Source organism: Lactuca serriola, chromosome 2 (assembly GCF_051521515.1).
Source record: "Lactuca serriola cultivar US96UC23 chromosome 2, Lser_US96UC23_V15, whole genome shotgun sequence".
In the NCBI taxonomy this organism is placed as follows: Eukaryota; Viridiplantae; Streptophyta; class Magnoliopsida; order Asterales; family Asteraceae; genus Lactuca; species Lactuca serriola.
In genome coordinates, this window is record NC_136409.1 from 154,495,798 (window position 1) to 154,512,423 (window position 16,626).

Here is a 16,626-nt window from a genome sequence, read left to right on the forward strand (position 1 = left end):
TGATCAATAGGATTTAATTTTTTCGTCCCCAAATTCATGCATCTATTCATTGGATTATCGTGATCTTCGAATTCGAATGAAATTATAGCTGAGTCTTTTTCTTTTAGCTGGATTCTTTCTGCGTAGATTGATTTATGTTTTATGCAATAGTCAAGATAGTCAGATAAAACTCTGATACACATGGGTAAAGGAGAGCTAGGCATAGAAACCGAGATAGATGATATTAAGGGTGAATCGTCTTCATGTGTTTGTATCGATGAAGTTCGCCCCTTTAGAACATGTTACCCTGGCTTAGTTATATTGAAAGCCTACATATTTGATGGATTAGGAGATTACTACAATAAAGAATGGGATCTATTAGAGGGTAATGGCAAAGAATTTTGTCGGTATCATGTTGAAATCTCCACAGGGAATCAAAAGCTTTCACAATCTGCTCAATATCTTATTGATGTTCTTTATCCTCCATTAAAACTACAAGACATTCTTTCTTTAACTAACAACGGACCATATTGTTGCCATGTTGTTGGGGCTCTTGTATTTAGGGTTAATTCACCAAGTCCACCTTCTAGCAAGTTTACATTTAGATTACCAGCTAGGGTCACTGAGAATTTTGTCTCTTCGTTTTGGATGTTTCAGAGATCGGAGTGGTATGTACTGGTGGTGTTGATGTCTAGTTGTTGTTATTTGACGGTGCTCTGGTTCTCTTACTCCTTGATCTGCTGTTGAATAACCTCTCAAATTCTTGTATCAGATATTAGCACTCAAGCACACTGTAAAAGCGATTCGAAGTCCAGTGAAGTTCATGATTACTGAATAGGTGAATTGGGATTTGGATGCAGCGGCTGAATCAATCCAATCGGAGGTTGTTTACTGGAACACAACAAATTTTTGTTCCGTGGATTTTGATTACAACTTCCTTTGAAGATTCAAAAGCGGTTGATTGTTGTTCTTGTTCATGCCTTTGATCGTTGTCCACGAACAGTTTCGTAGCGAGATCTTTGGTCTCGAGTGATGGGTACATGGATGGAGCTGAAGGATTTGATGATGAAAATGATGAATATGAATATGGGTTTGATTGATCAAAAAGAAAATCCTTTTAATTGTAGTTGTTGCAGGTTTTCAAGATTTTAGGGATGTTGTTGTAACGTCCCAAAAATCAGGGGTAAAATTTTCATTTTTAATATAACTAAAACATAGATACCATCAAACAATCAAATCATAGTCAATCAAATCGTTTATCAGAGTTTATCCCAAAATCATTCATTGCGAAAATCTTAGGTATATGCACTACGATTAACCCGAGCTCTTCCTTTCCAAAACGATGATACCTGAAACCATAAACAAACCTGTAAGCACGAAGCTTAGTGAGTTTCCCAGAGCATACCATTCACACAAACCACATATCTCATATCCTGTTAGCTATAAAAGCTACACACATCTCATATATACTGTTAGCTATAAAAGCTACCATATATCACATAAGCCATGGATACATAAAACCTATAATAGTGCCATGGGCTACCTCACATGGTCTTTACCTAGGACTGCCATGCGCTACCCCACATGGTCTTACATCCAATGCCATGGGCTACCCCACATGGTCTTCACCTAGGGCTGCCATAGGCTACCCTACATGGTCTTACATCCAATGCCACGGGATCCCCTCGGGGTCTTCCCTGCAAATACCATATATGACCAAATAGCATATCATGCATCACATAAATATCTACACATAACACGTACAAAAACCTGTAAGGATGCTGTGGGCTACACCCAGGGTCTTATACAATTATGCCATGGGCTACTCCACATGGTCTTCCATGCAAGTATCACAAAGACAACTAGCATATCACATAACTACCAGCATACCACCTAGCATAAAGCTAACTATCATATCACACAACATAAGATGGGCCGACCTTGGTGCCTTAGACCCATTGGTATGGTGAGAAGACTCACCTGCAACTGTCGGCTGAAGAAATAAGATCACGCTGCTCCAACCACCGATACGAACTCCTCTACTGGTCAACACCAAATAGCTGAACTCAATAAATACCAATAATTACCAAAATACCCCTGGAAGTCAACTGGTCAACTCTTGGCCAAAGTCAACCTTCCAGGTCAACCCTACTAGCCGAGTCTGTCTATTGACTCGCCGAGTTCATACGCTTAGAGTCCTTCCATTCGCGACTCGGCTCGCCGAGTCAGCCCCTGACTCGCCGAGTCTACCGATTTCCGAGTCCAGTCCTGTCCAACTCACTGAGTCCCCACTCAACTCACTTATCCGAGTCTCAACTTGAAGGGTTTGGGGTTTCGCGACTTGACTCGCCGAGTCCAAGAACAGACTCACCAAGTCCAAGGCATTCTTCAACAAACTCGCCGAGTTGTTCTTCCAACTCGCTGAGTTCCTGCCCATCTTCATCCAACTCGCTGAGTCCACTCATGTGACTCGCCGAGTCGCTTCAGTTCTTAATCCATTCAGTGGCTTTTCGAGCCATGCAGGGGCTCCAAATCATAGATCCATACTTCCAAAGTCCATTCCCCACGTAAAGTTGCAAAATTTATGTATAACTAAGGAGATCTAGGCTCAAAACACTCTAGGTCTAGGTTTTAGGACAACCATATGCTTCACCTACACCCCCAAGACTGATACTTTATGATTCTCTAGGCTAGAATACACTTAGATCTGAAGTAGCAACTTCAGATCTGAGCTCTAACTCGACATGGTTCAAGAACATGGCATAAGAGTCCCAAATCTCACAATCAAGATTGATTTACATGCAGAAGAGGGAAGGTAACGACTCCTTACCTTGAATTGCTCTAGAAAGTCCCTCAAACTTTGGATCTACTGCAAACCCTTGAATCCCCAATGGTTCCTTCCTTCCTTCTTCCTTCAAATCACCCAAAAATGGAAAGAACTTGAATGAGTTATAATGGGGGCTTAGGGTTTCGGTTTCTGGATGAGAGAGGCTATATGAAACCCTAATGGAGAGAATAAGATGCTTAAATAGTGCCCAAAGTCTCGGATTTAGGGTTTCCCTCTTCAGACCAGACTCGTCGAGTCCATGAGGCCGACTCGCCGAGTTGGTCACTTACCTCATCCCCGGATCCCGCTCCGACTCGTCGAGTTCCTCCCTGGACTCGACGAGTTAACCCTTTGACTTAGGGTTTTCTTTCCTTTCTTGTCCTTTCTGATTTCAGGTGTTACAGTTGTTGACTCACCTGCTTATTTGGCACTTGATAAAGCAGTGTTACCTTCTAATGTGGGTAAAAGTATCAAAATGACTGGTAAAATACAAGTTGATACCCTTTAAAGCCAAAATAAACAATGTCGGCTTAAACCATGTGCAACATGGGCATTTGAACAGGGCCCAAAATCTTAAGGGGCCCATTTTTTTTGTAGTATATGCAATCAGCATCCCATTAATCTGAATTAATCAATAGAACAAGGCACTCATGAATAGAAGCGGCAATTTGCAGCACTTCACGATCATTGATTGTTCGTTCGTTCAAAAAAAAGCAATCGACAAAGATAGCAACTTAGCGGCTCAGCGTCATTCACTCATTCAGCAAGGGTAGACGATCTTTTATGAGAAATTGAGGATTATCAAGGGTCAATTATCTGTTTTTACCTCCTGCTAATCAACCAACCAGGTAAGATTTATGATAAATTGAGGATTATCAAGTTTATAGTTGTCAATTGCATATTCGAATGATTCATACTTTCATAGATTATAGTTTAATATAATATTGAATCATTGAATGAATTTAATATTTTATTATCAGTTTATATACTATAGAAATCAGTTTAATAATCAATAGAATAGTGAATGAATGAATTAGTTTCTAAGATTCATAGAAACCAGTTTAGTAGTTTAAATTATGAGTTTATGTTTATTGTAAAATTGGTTATCAAATTATGTTTATTGTAATTGCTTGAATGTTGAAAGTTGAAACTTATGAACTTATAGTGATGAAGTCTAAACAACCATCCAGTTATCAAAAACTTAAAAAGAGAAAACTAGATGAAGAAAAGAGAAATGTTGATGTCGGTGCTCTAGATAAGTTTATCCATAGACAACCTGTTGAAGAGCAAATTAAAGAGCAGGAGCATGTAGAAGTAGAAGAGACAGAAGAGCAGGAGTATGTTAAAGACCTTGTTGATAGTAACGGTCGCATCTGCAAAAATGAGTTTTTCCAAATTGAAATTTGTGAAATCTTACCTACGCTCCACAATGACCCAAGAAAGACTTAGCGGGTTGGCGATGATATCTATCGAGAACGAAATCTTAGTGAGTATAGACTACGAAGAGTTGATCAACCAATTTGCAATCAAGAATGCTAAGAGAGCTTCAATGATCGTCGGTTACCTGTTAGGATATTTTATTAGTCATTAAAATACTTTAATTTTGCTATGTTTATTACTATAAGGTTTATCGTCATTTTAATAAAAAAATAGTTTATGTAATTTAATTCGTTAAAATGTTACACGTTAAGGCCTAAGGGTCTTTTTTCTCCGTTTCGTCCTGATCATTTGATTCCTCAGAATTGGCCCTGAAAAATAAATCATAAAGAACGATTTAAACTATTATACTAAAAATTGTTTGGTTACAGTATCAATAACCCTATCGATAGAATTTTACTATTCAAAATAAAAATTAAAAAAAAAAAAAGCAAACAAAAAAAGTAATCAGAAAAGACAACACGCTAGATGGTATGGAAATGGAACAAACCGATCTATGATTACGGCTATCATTAACAACAAAATAACCATCTTATCCAAAAATATAATCCAGATTTTCACAACATACGACACATTTGAAGTCACTTGAAATACAAAATCGAGAGCGAAATTCCACCAAAGTGATAAAGAAGGGTTTTTTGTTGGATATTCTTAGTCACAATCAGCATATCCTCCAAAATTGAAGCAATTATCGAACTCACGTTATCTACAGCTGAGAATCAACGAACTTGTTGCAGATAATCAATGGCGAAATTATCAAACCGATGGGGTTCGATCACCGTTCTCCTTCTTCTCTGGCGAAATATCGTCATTGCCCAGCCATATGACAGGCAGTCTGATGGCCTCACGTTACGGAAAACGCCAAATGATAATTATCTTCGAGTGGCAGGTGGGTCCGGCGAGGGTTCATCGTTCAAGGTGGCTCTATTCGCCGATCTGCATTTCGGAGAGAATGCTTGGACTGATTGGGGTCCACGACAAGATATGAACTCCATCAAAGTCATGTCCACCATTCTCGATTCAGAAAACCCAGGTTCGTAAACATGGCGGTTTGGTTTATAGCTTTTAATGTGATCAAATCAACGCTTATGGTGTTACATTCCCAAATTTGTGACAGATTTTGTAGTTTATCTTGGAGATGTGATCACAGCAAACAATTTACCGATTCATAATGCTAGCTTCTACTGGAATCAAGCAATCTCTCCAACTCGAGAAAGGAACATACCATGGGCTAGTTTATTTGGTAACCATGACGATGCATCATTTGAGTGGCCTATCGACTGGTTTTCATCTTCCAGGATTCCTCAAATTCAATGTCCTTCCAATTGTTCCGGTTAGCCCCAAAATGCTTCAATTATCGTTATCATCAAATTCATGGTGCTTACAGATTTGTCCTAATCAGAATTCCGTATATTTTGGTGTTGGATGAATTTTTCAGAGGGAGATGAGTGTAGCTTCAAAGGAACTTCGCGTTTGGAACTGATGAGAAACGAGATAGAGCATAATTCATTGTCATACACTGGATTTGGTCCTCAAAATCTATGGCCAAGCGTATCTAATTACGTTCTTACTCTTCTATCCCCAAAAACAGATCACAAATCGCCGCTAATGTTCATGTATTTCTTGGATTCCGGTGGCGGATCATACCCAGAAGTCATATCAAACATCCAATCCGAATGGTTCCGCAACAAATCTCACGAAGTAAACCCTGATTCAAGGTTAGCAATCAATGTCTCTCTATTGATCATTGAATCACGACTTTAATCATATGTGACGTATTGTTATATGTTACAGCATCCCGGAGATAGTTTTCTGGCATATACCGAGTAAAGCTTATGAGAAGGTGGCTAAGAAAGTTGCAGGTAGACGAAGACGAACTCAGTGCGTGGGTTCGATGTTCAAGGAGAGAGTTGCAGCTCAAGAAGCTGAAATGGGACTGATGAAGCTTCTTACAGAAAGACCTTCAGTTAAAGTAAGGATTACATTGATTTCTGTTGTTTAATTTGAAAGGGATATAAGGTATTTTCATGGTGGCAGGCGGTGTTTGTCGGTCATAACCATGGGCTTGATTGGTGTTGTCCGTATGAGAAGATGTGGTTGTGCTATGCGAGGCATACTGGCTACGGTGGTTATGGAAGCTGGGATCGAGGTGCTAGAATCTTGGAGGTTTCCGGCGAGCCCTTCACACTGAAATCATGGATTAGAATGGAAAATGGGACATTGCATAGTGAGGTGGTTTTATCGAGGTAGATATTTAGATTAATGATTGACTAATTGTGTTTTTAATGCACGTAAATATTGTTATAGTTAGGGTCTTATTTTATTTGTTATATACAACATGTTACATTGGAAATGATTTAAATTAAAATTGTTGATAAATAAATCTTATGTTTGAATTGAAATAAAAACAGAAAACAGAAAAAAAGTTTTAAGATGTATTAACATATCGATTTGACAAAACCTATGTTTTTGCTATTTTTTATGGAACTTGATATTGTTGCAAGAATAAAATAAAATTTTCATGGATGATTAGAACCATGTAGATAAGCAAAACTCATCATTTTGCCAAAGTTTTCTGTCATTTGGGATTGTTTAGAGGTTCAAAACAACATTTTTCTACTTTGAACTTTTAGAAAGTGGTTTTTGAGCATCTGAGATCGTATAAGAGTTCATAACGAGTCTTGAAAAACTTCCAAAACCTTGGATCAACAACAATTTGAAAATATGATGAATGAAAATGATATTTGTTTACCATATAAAAGTCGGATTTTTAAAGGTTTTAAACCGGTTTTTAGACCGATTTTTTTTTCAAAAATTGGTTACATGTATAATAATTAAACAGTACTAAACCAACATTCGGTTCCAAACCAGTTCGATTTGATTTGGCTTCCGTTTATTTGAAATATTAGTTTCTAACAGGCTTTCATCTAAGTTGTCATCGAACCAAATAATAGATATCATTTCCTGGTTCTTTCTAGTTTTGGATCCCTATTCTTCTCTTATTCTTTGGGGTCTTCCATCTACCAAATAAATGATCCGAACAAGCATTTTGGCGTCATTTGAATAAAACTTGGTGCATAGTTTAGGATGTTTGGCCTTTCATCTAACAATAACAAAGTAGTTTGAACAAGCATTATTTTTAACACAATCTTCAAGTTGCATGTCATTATCTTCATAGTTTGATGGTAAGTTAGGTTTCTGTCAGCCAAGCTTGATTCGGCTAAGCGTGACCGACTCACCAGGCTTCTTAATCGTTACAACAAGGTACAAAGACTAGTGAGGCTATTATTTAGGACTTCATGTTTAGGGTCGTGAAACACTTCTTCTTGATTCGACTACAACTCATACATACATGAACAATTTGCAATCTAACAATATAATTAATGTTGACCAATCTAGCAATGAAAACTCTATGAACTATGAAGTATTCAAAATTATCATTTATATATTAAAAATTTCTGAAGAAAATATGAATAGTTTCGTAATAGCTCATATTGTGAATTTCTTCATGTTTTCACAAGGGATGGTATAATTGAAAACCACATAAACCAAATATGAACAACAGTTTTGCATTGGCTTGCAATACAAAATTGTTGACATTGTCAACATCAAGATTCGTTAAACATAAATTAAGGCATTATATATGTTCATCAATATTTACATGATTTACACAAACAAAAAGAAATATATCATATAAAACAACATGCGAAACTATCCATAAATGTACTGCATAAATGTGGTTGAAAAAACATTTTAAATAACTATAGTATACTAAAAACATTAAAACAACGCCCAGAGAATTCTAAAAATGGCTTAAATAAGAGATTTAGAGATTTCGTAATGCATTTTGATGTGAAAATAAAAAAAAATATCCTAAAAATACCTTAAATAAGAGATAGGGTCGATTCAAATGTATTTTGAACTCAGGGCAAGAAAGATAAAAAGTCCGCTCAAAGACACAACTCACACGTTATATCCAAACAATTTACAAAAATATATCAGATTAAGGAAAAATATTTCTTATAAATTTTTAAATATAAAATCATTAGTAATAGTACCAGGATAAAAAAAAACATTGGTTCTCGTTGTGTTGTTTGCTTCTTATCCATTTAGTCAGGAGTTCGAATTCAAGGAAGTTAATTTTCTTTGATGTTCTATTGAAAATAGTGTAATCAATCTTCTCTAGCATATATTTCATACAACAAGTAGTCTAACAATTAAAATGTTTTTTGTGATATCGATGCGCTTAAGTAATTCTTTAATAACTTCAACTTTGAAAAAAAATCTCTCTACAGATACTACAATGACAAGAATGGTTTATAAGATTTTATATTCAATGAAATTCTTACTGTTAAGACTTAAGAATTAAGATAACATAATCGAGTAATCCATTCTATTTTTGCTTGATTACTCCAATTTTGGTTGTACCTACCACATTCTCTATGAACAACGATAATTATACCTATGTTATTGCTTTTTCCTCAAATTGGGGCATTTGAATTTGGTTCATTATCGTATCTTTAATTTATCTTTTTTTTTTTCTTAAAAGTATATTTTCTCTAATAAATGAAAGTTTTTTTTTGCCACTTGTCATATTCTCATTCAATTTGCCAAATGTCATTTTGTAGTTATTTTGAATTAATTTTTTTTCTACATGTCATTTAATGAGTTTTTCTATTTTATTAAATTTCATAGAATATGTAATAATTACAACAAATATATTAATAAATGGATATCAATTGCATTAACTAACTTACCTTTTAATTTCAAAATTCTCAAAATTAAAGGTTATTATTTTCTTTTATTTATTTAAGACAAAACTTCAAAAATGGTCCCTGTGGTTTCCGAAAATATCAAGTTTAATCCCTAAGTTCAAAAAACCTCACAGATGGTCCCTATGGTTTCAAAACTTTTAACAAATGGTCCTTCCGCCTAACTCCGTCAGCTTTCTACCGTTAAGTGAGAGGCATTTTCATCATTTCAATACACAGGGACCATTTATGAGGTTTTCTCTATTTAAATATATATATATATATATATATATATATATATATATATATATATATATAATTATTTAACTAAAGGGTCTTTCTCTCTCTCTCTCTCTCTCTCTCTCTCTCTCTCTTTCTCGATGTGATGAAGAACACAAGTCATGGCGGCGTGGAATTAGTGGCGACGCTACTGCTCTTGCTTATGTTAAACCGAATCGTCCTTACTCTGTTCATCAAAGGTTGTTCACTGCCTTTGATGACATATACTGTTTGTCACTACAAGAAAAAATGCCTTTTACGACGCTCATTGCGCGTCGTAAATGGCTCAGACGACGCGCAAATGCGTGTCAAGGAAGGCCATGTCATAAAGATAGACGACGCGCATTTACGACGTGCATTTACGACACGCGGTTACGACACGCAATGCGTATCAAGGAAGGCCCTGTCATAAAGGAAGACGACACGCATTCGCGTGTCGTAACCTTACGACGCGAGTGTTAATGACACGCAATGCGTATCAAGAAAGCCCCTATCAAGAAAGGCCATGTCATAAATGAAGATGACACACATTTTTGCGTATCGTAATTTTAAATTTAAAAAAAAAAATTATTTATGGATTTACTTATTTTCATATTAAATTTGCATTTTATGTCACATAATGGAAAATAAAATACCATATACAAATAATACAATGCATTGCACAAAAGTTAATGTTATACAAATAATCATTCGAATAGTAGACAAATGTAATACTACAAATAATCATTCCAATAGTAGACAAATGTAAGATTTCAACATTTTTTATATAATTAACTAAATTATTAGCCAAATTTCCTAAAATACCAACATACTTTTCTATGAAGAGCATTAACACTATTCTTTTCCATCAAAAACTTCAAAACCTGCATAATTAATTTTATGTTTAATCAGCTACAGGTCAATAAGGTAGGTTTAAGCAAAAGAGGTTCATAGTAGTAAGATTTTACTTACCACTGTTGTTAATGACATTGAAAGAAGCAGCCCAACAAACACCCCCTCAGAAGGATTATTACTAAATGAAACCACAAACAAAGTTAAAAAGTCAAGTATTTTGTGACAACCCCGGAACCAGGGGCAAGGCTGTTTTTACCCATGGTATGACCTAATACATGATAATAAAGACTTGTTTAACAAAAAGAAAAATGATTTCTCACGTGACATCACTATTAAGAATTGATGAAAGAGGGTACTCCACACTGTATTGCCAACAAGCTTGACACCAACACCTAAAAGCTGGAAAAAACAATAACAGAAATAAAAATAAATGTAAGATTTGAGATAACAGATGCATAATTCACATGTCTACTTTTACCAATTTATTTTATGCAACATATATGCAGCTGACATGAATGAATTATACAACAAGTTAGGAGTAAAATAATGGATGGTTGCATATTTAGTATGATAAATAAAGAGATTTGTGGCATAAGGGTGCATAAATAATAAAAAGCAAAAAGGAAGAGGAAAGCTGACTTACATAATCAGCAAATTTCTGAATTGGTGCTTTTAACATAATACATAAGAGTGGTCCCGAAGGGATAGCTGGCAGCAAAAAATCTCAGGCAAAAAAAATTCCAGGAGAAAACAGTTAGTACCTCAAAAGCAAAGGTTTTATAGGGTTAGGCATGCACCAGCAAGACAGGGACTAAGATTATAAGTGATGTGAATGAGACATAGTAATTAAAGGAATTTTTGTTACCATTGTTCCATGCATAGTGGTTGGGGTAGAGTGTTTTTCCATCACTGTTAACACGGAAGGGTCCAAGTTCTTCCATGGCTCCATATCCAAACAACAAGCATCCTAGCCCAGTAGAATACCTTCATTAATAGTGGTTCGATCTTACTCTAAATTTTGGTGCATTTGGATGATGATCTTTAGAATCTCCATTATGATTCATGAATATTCTAATTAATTTGGTATTGTAGAATGTAGATTGGTATCTGCATTATTAAAGTTCATAGGACTTACTACTGACTCACTTTTCTTTTTTTAATCATTAGCCTTATGCAGCTCTCAAAGCTAGAGAATATCTTGATAAGCCTGCAATACATGAGACAATGGTGAAGGTATGTAGATTATATCTTATATTTCCTACACAAATATAGACAACTGTATGCTGATGTCATTATGCAGGTTAGTGCTTATCTGCTTGGAGAATACAGCCATCTTTTGGCCAGACGACCTGGGTGTAGCCCAAAGGACATTTTTGTCATTATACATGAGAAGCTTCCTACTGTATCGTGAGTATTTCTATTTCTATACATCTATGTTTTCTTTTGTGATCATCATCTATTTTTTTTTGTTTCTACAGGACTCCAACAATATCCATTCTTCTCTCAACATACGCAAAGATTTTGATGCACTCTCAACCACCAGATCCCGAATTACAAAACCAGATCTGGGCAATATTCAGCAAGTGAGTTTATAATAAATACTGAGATACAACAAAGAGCTGTACAGCTATTCATTTTCAATAGCACACTTGCAAAAATTTTAAACTTTTAAAACCCATCTTAGAAGGACTAAAGGTTAGAAAGGAGAAGTAATGAAGCTATGAGTTGAGAAAAGAGTAATCACAGCAAGGTCTCTAAAACAGACCTGCTGTTCAAAACGGATTTACTCCAAAATCTAAAACAGAAACATAGCTTTAACTAAATTTTATAGAAAACTATGATTGTTCAGGATTCCAGAACTATAAAGAACTCCTTCTAACTCCAAAGGATGAATTAAATATGAATTTTACAAAAAGGTGTATCACTTCTATCTCCAACAAGACAGTCAAGTGAGGTTGGCCAATTCTACCCAACTTGTGAGTAGAATTCGTCCAAACCAAAATTCAGAGAAGTAAAGGACATACAAATGAAAGTCTCAGAGTTGGAATTGAATGAAAAGCATTTCCCAAGCTCCGGATATAAAATTCACATTGTGGACAATCACAACACTAGTAAAAGCTGGTGACTGCCCACTGATCTGGAGTCTGGATCAATTCTAACCAATTTATAATTGGAAATAACACCCCATCTGCTCCAGATCTTAAATTCATAATATCAGGAACATATAGAAACTTGGAATCACTCTGGATCCTTTTCCAAGCCTTATAAATGATGAAAACAAAATGACATATCAGAACAGACCCGGATCAGACCTAACAGCAAACATTCCATTCTTGCACATAGATAACGTCCTTACCAGTGAAGTTGGGCTGCTTAAGAAAGTTAGCCAACTCAATTTGTGAACTTTGGGAACTGGTTTGGGGTCCGTTTGAGTTCTATAGCTCAAGGTATGATTTTTACAATATGACTATAGATCTGATGGAAAACAGAATCATAGCCACCCGTTTTGGATTTTTCTTATAGATTGCTTTTTAATGTTAATCAAAATACAACTGTTTCAAGGAACTCAAAACCTCATCAAAAACAAAGATCAAACACATATTGGTCAATGGGTTCACTTTCAGATAGAAGTATGGCTGATTTAATAAAAATCCCAGAGCACAACAACAACAATCAAATTCAAAACAATGAGGATCATAGACTTTGTGCTGAAGCATCAAGAAATGAAATTGAAGTTTTGAAAAGTAATGTTTCAAGGTTGGGAACGCAAGTGGAAATGTCAGATTTGGAGTTGGAGTCTCTTCGTAAGCAAATACTTAAAGAGAATAAACGAGGACAAGATATGTTGAAGAAAGTAACTGAACTTCAGGAGGAGAAAGAAGCACTTGAAGAGGAAAGGAAAAAAGATATTGCTACAATGAAGGAGTTTTATGGTGAACTAGACATATGTATGAGTAGAAAGAAACAGACATCAGTTACTTCATTGTTGTATGTAATGAAAAAGAAAACAAAGGGCATAAATGTAAATTAACTTAGGAGCAGTAAGAAGCTTTAAGTTTAAGATAAGGTTAAGCTTGCATAAAGAGACACTAACGTGCTTCTTTTTTACTTAATAGAGTTAATGGGTAAAACACTTAATCTACACAACTTTATGGGGCTGTTTCTTTTTCATGTTTGTACCGTTAACATTAGGTTACTCCTCTTCAATTCAGTTGGTTTCTTATAGGCAAAAAGAATGGTATTAATTTGTTTGTTTAGTTTTAATAGCAGAAAGTGAAAGATGGAAGAGTTTGGGAGGTTGAAAAGGGATTATTTGATAAAGATTCCCCTGAACAAAATTCATGGCAGGCATTTCCTGAGGAGAATCCCACAAAAAACTCCAAATCTATTAGAATAAGATTATAAGAAACAATGGGCACCAGAACAAGCAAGCAGCTGAAGGCCGCACCACCAGATGGGGTTTTGGAGAAGAAAGCTTCACAACGGTTCCTGCCTCTGCTAGTTCTCACTCTCAGGTAAACACAACACCTAATATCCCTATCATCACCACTAATTCTGGGCGTTCTAGTTATGGGGAGGAGTTCAAAAACAAAGAAAGTAATTCAGCTTCACGACCTGCTGGATGGGCTGGTTTCTAGTATTATTATTATATAAAATCATGTGTTAAAAAGATACTTGTCTCATGATCATGTGTTAAAAAATTCAGTTTTTTTTAGAAGAATGTTTGCCATAATGGAACCAAAACCTCTGGGAAAAAGCAGTCTTTTTAAGCTTTATGAACAATAACAGAGCTGATTTGGAAAAGGGGGACAATGAAAAAAAAGACAAACTTACCCATGAACTGACTTTTTGTTAGGCTTTGAAAGTTCTGAACAAATTGACCCAAGCACTTTAATGTCTGATAGAGGAATAGAAAGTGAAAAGTGAGTGTACAATCACATAAATGGAAAGTTTGACTTATAAGTTAAAATTTATAAAATAGAGTTGACCTGTGGTGAGGAAACATTAGCATTAATTTTTTTATCATTTTTTATCTTAGTAAGCTTATTTACACTTTAATGAATAGATTGAAAATGAATTTGTTACTTTCTTTCATAATGATCAAAAACTACCTCAATAGATATGGAATTAAATTACCTTGCAATAGAGGAAGCTGACATATGCCTTCTTTCATATTCATTAGCTAGGCAGGTAAAAAACTGCAAAAGAGTAAATTTCTAGTGAGGGCCATAAATTCACAGTCATGTGTACGTCAGGTGATGTTATAAGGTCTGACTTAGGTGAGATGGCTCTTTCAAGCATTTCGTCAAACAGTTGGAGTGCATAGCTCCTCCCCTTTCTTTTTTGATCTATTTATTGGAATTATCACCACTTTGAGAGCATACAACTCCATTCTTCTTTTCAAAACATATAATTCAGCAAATAAGTTAACATATAAGGGTAGGAATACGAACTTAAGACTAAAACTGAAAACAAAATGACAAACCCCATCTCTCTTTGTAATCTTGAATTGGCTCAATAGCTAGAAAAAAAAAGAATTAAAATTGATCAAAAACTACCTCAATAGCTTATTTACATCACATATAAGAGACTATATAACGTTAGTTTAAATAGTTGGTTCTTGATTTTAAGAAGTTATTTTTGTAACCTAGTTGTATATATTAATAATTGGATACCTGTTACATGTGGTTGATAGATAGCTTCCCAAACAGCAGCTAGTTCTAAGCCAATAGCTATAAGCTGAAACGTGAAATAAAGTTGTTTACAGAGATGAGAAGTAGATACAGGAAAAAATCAGAGGCATAAAGTAGAAATTGACAATACTAGATGAAATCTCACATTTAGGGAAAAATCATAATCCTTTTTCTTGATTGAGAAGATGAAGTCGAGATATGAATGAGAAATTGCGTGCCCCCTTATTTGTTGAATGACTGAAGAAATAGGGCAGGGTAGAAGCGTCCTTTTCATACCTTAGTGCAATCAAACCTTGGGCTTGTAAACCTGAGGAGTCTTAGTAAATGTATTAGGGTGGGGAAGAGGTGGAACGGTGAGCCTGAGGAGTTGATATCTAATCTTATGTACCAATGGTGATATATGTCATTCTTCTATGACGAGTATGAGAGATATTATTTGATAGGTGTGTAGTCGCCGATGTTCTAGCCTGAGGAGTCACAACACCATTACTATTTCAAATGTGTTATGTTTGATTAGGGTTTGCACATAGAAGGAAGTGAAAGTCGATCGGAGAGGAAGGGGTTTGCAGAGAGAAAGAAGGGAGAGAATGAAGTCGATTTTGGAGGGTAGAGAGCAGAGAGGAAGAGGAAGCGGGTGTTCAAAATTTTGGGGGATTTAGTTTCCCCCCTTACCTATCAAGGAGGCGCGTTTATTAAAATTATAAAGCGACATTTGTAGAGGACGCTCTTTTTATTATAGGTGCCCTCCGTGTTTTTAATATTTTTACACCAGACACTAATTTAAGGGCACTCAGTAATGCGCGACCTAAATCCTTAAAATTTTTGAAGAGATGACACTTTTTTAATGTCGCTCTCTAATGCGTAACATAAATCAAAGAGCGTCGTGTTTTGCGCGTCGTAAAAGGCCTTTTTTCTTGTAGTGTGTTCATGGGGAGTTTGAACAATCTCTGCTCCCAAATCAAACAATACGGACTGTCAAAGAACACCAACGAAGCCATGGTCATTATCAAAGCTTATCGGACGCTACGAGATCGTGGGCCTTACCCCGCCGACCAGGTCATCAAAGATATTGAAGGAAGTTTTGCATTTATTGTCTACGATAGTAAATCCGGAACTGTTTTCATTGCACTGGTAAACTTCCATATTCATGGTTCACAAGACTCCGCTTTTCTTTTTACTTTGTTTCACCTACCAACTGTTCGTGAAAATGCCTAAATGAAAAAAAATATATAATTACAGGGTTCAGATGGAGGAGTAAAGTTGTATTGGGGAATAGCTGCAGATGAATACCATGGAAACACTAAAATGGAAGGGATTAAACATTTCACAGGAAGAAGACGAGCCTTTGTTCAAACTGAATCCGGATGTGTCTTAGGAATGGAGCTAGATCAAAGTGATAATGCTTATACAGTCAAAAGAAGGTTACAAATAGCTCTCAGTCTCCTAATTGAAAAAGGTTCTTTAACTTTTGGAGACATGGTTTTAAAAATCGTGATCAGATAAAAGGGAAGTGGGGGGATTTTTTTATGGAGGAAGAAGAATAATGGAGAAGAAGAGAGAAAGGGGAAGAGACGAACGAAGAGAGAGAAATGGGGGAGGGGGGTTAGGGGTGACCAGACAGTTGAAGCTTTTGAGTTTTCTTGGGATGAACACACAATGAGAGAGAGAAAGAGATGGGTGGGACCCCTTGCATATTTATTTATTTATTTTTTAAAAAAAGCAATAGAAAACCTCATAAATGGTCCCTGGGTAGTGAAATGACAAAAATGCCCCTCACTTAACGGTAGAAAGCTGACGGAGTTAGGCGGAAGGACCATTTGTTAAA

General features: G+C 35.8%; 1 protein-coding gene and 1 long non-coding RNA gene across 2 annotated transcripts; one reads left to right on the forward strand and one right to left on the reverse strand.

Annotated features, from left to right (window-relative positions):
- The first annotated feature begins 4,763 nt into the window (after positions 1-4,763).
- PAP16 (purple acid phosphatase 16) lies at positions 4,764-6,610 on the forward strand. Its single transcript, XM_079024995.1, has 5 exons — positions 4,764-5,276; positions 5,361-5,576; positions 5,682-5,961; positions 6,038-6,215; positions 6,281-6,610. Exons 1-5 carry the CDS (start codon positions 4,988-4,990, stop codon positions 6,491-6,493), a joined length of 1,176 nt encoding a protein of 391 aa, XP_078881121.1. The 5' UTR covers positions 4,764-4,987; the 3' UTR covers positions 6,494-6,610.
- Positions 6,611-9,939: 3,329 nt separating this feature from the next.
- On the reverse strand, positions 9,940-11,156 carry LOC145090516 (uncharacterized). Its single transcript, XR_013701622.1, has 3 exons — positions 10,751-11,156; positions 10,225-10,506; positions 9,940-10,136 (listed from the first exon to the last, which is right to left on the reverse strand). It is a non-coding gene; the product is annotated as an uncharacterized LOC145090516 (long non-coding RNA).
- Positions 11,157-16,626: the final 5,470 nt, after the last annotated feature.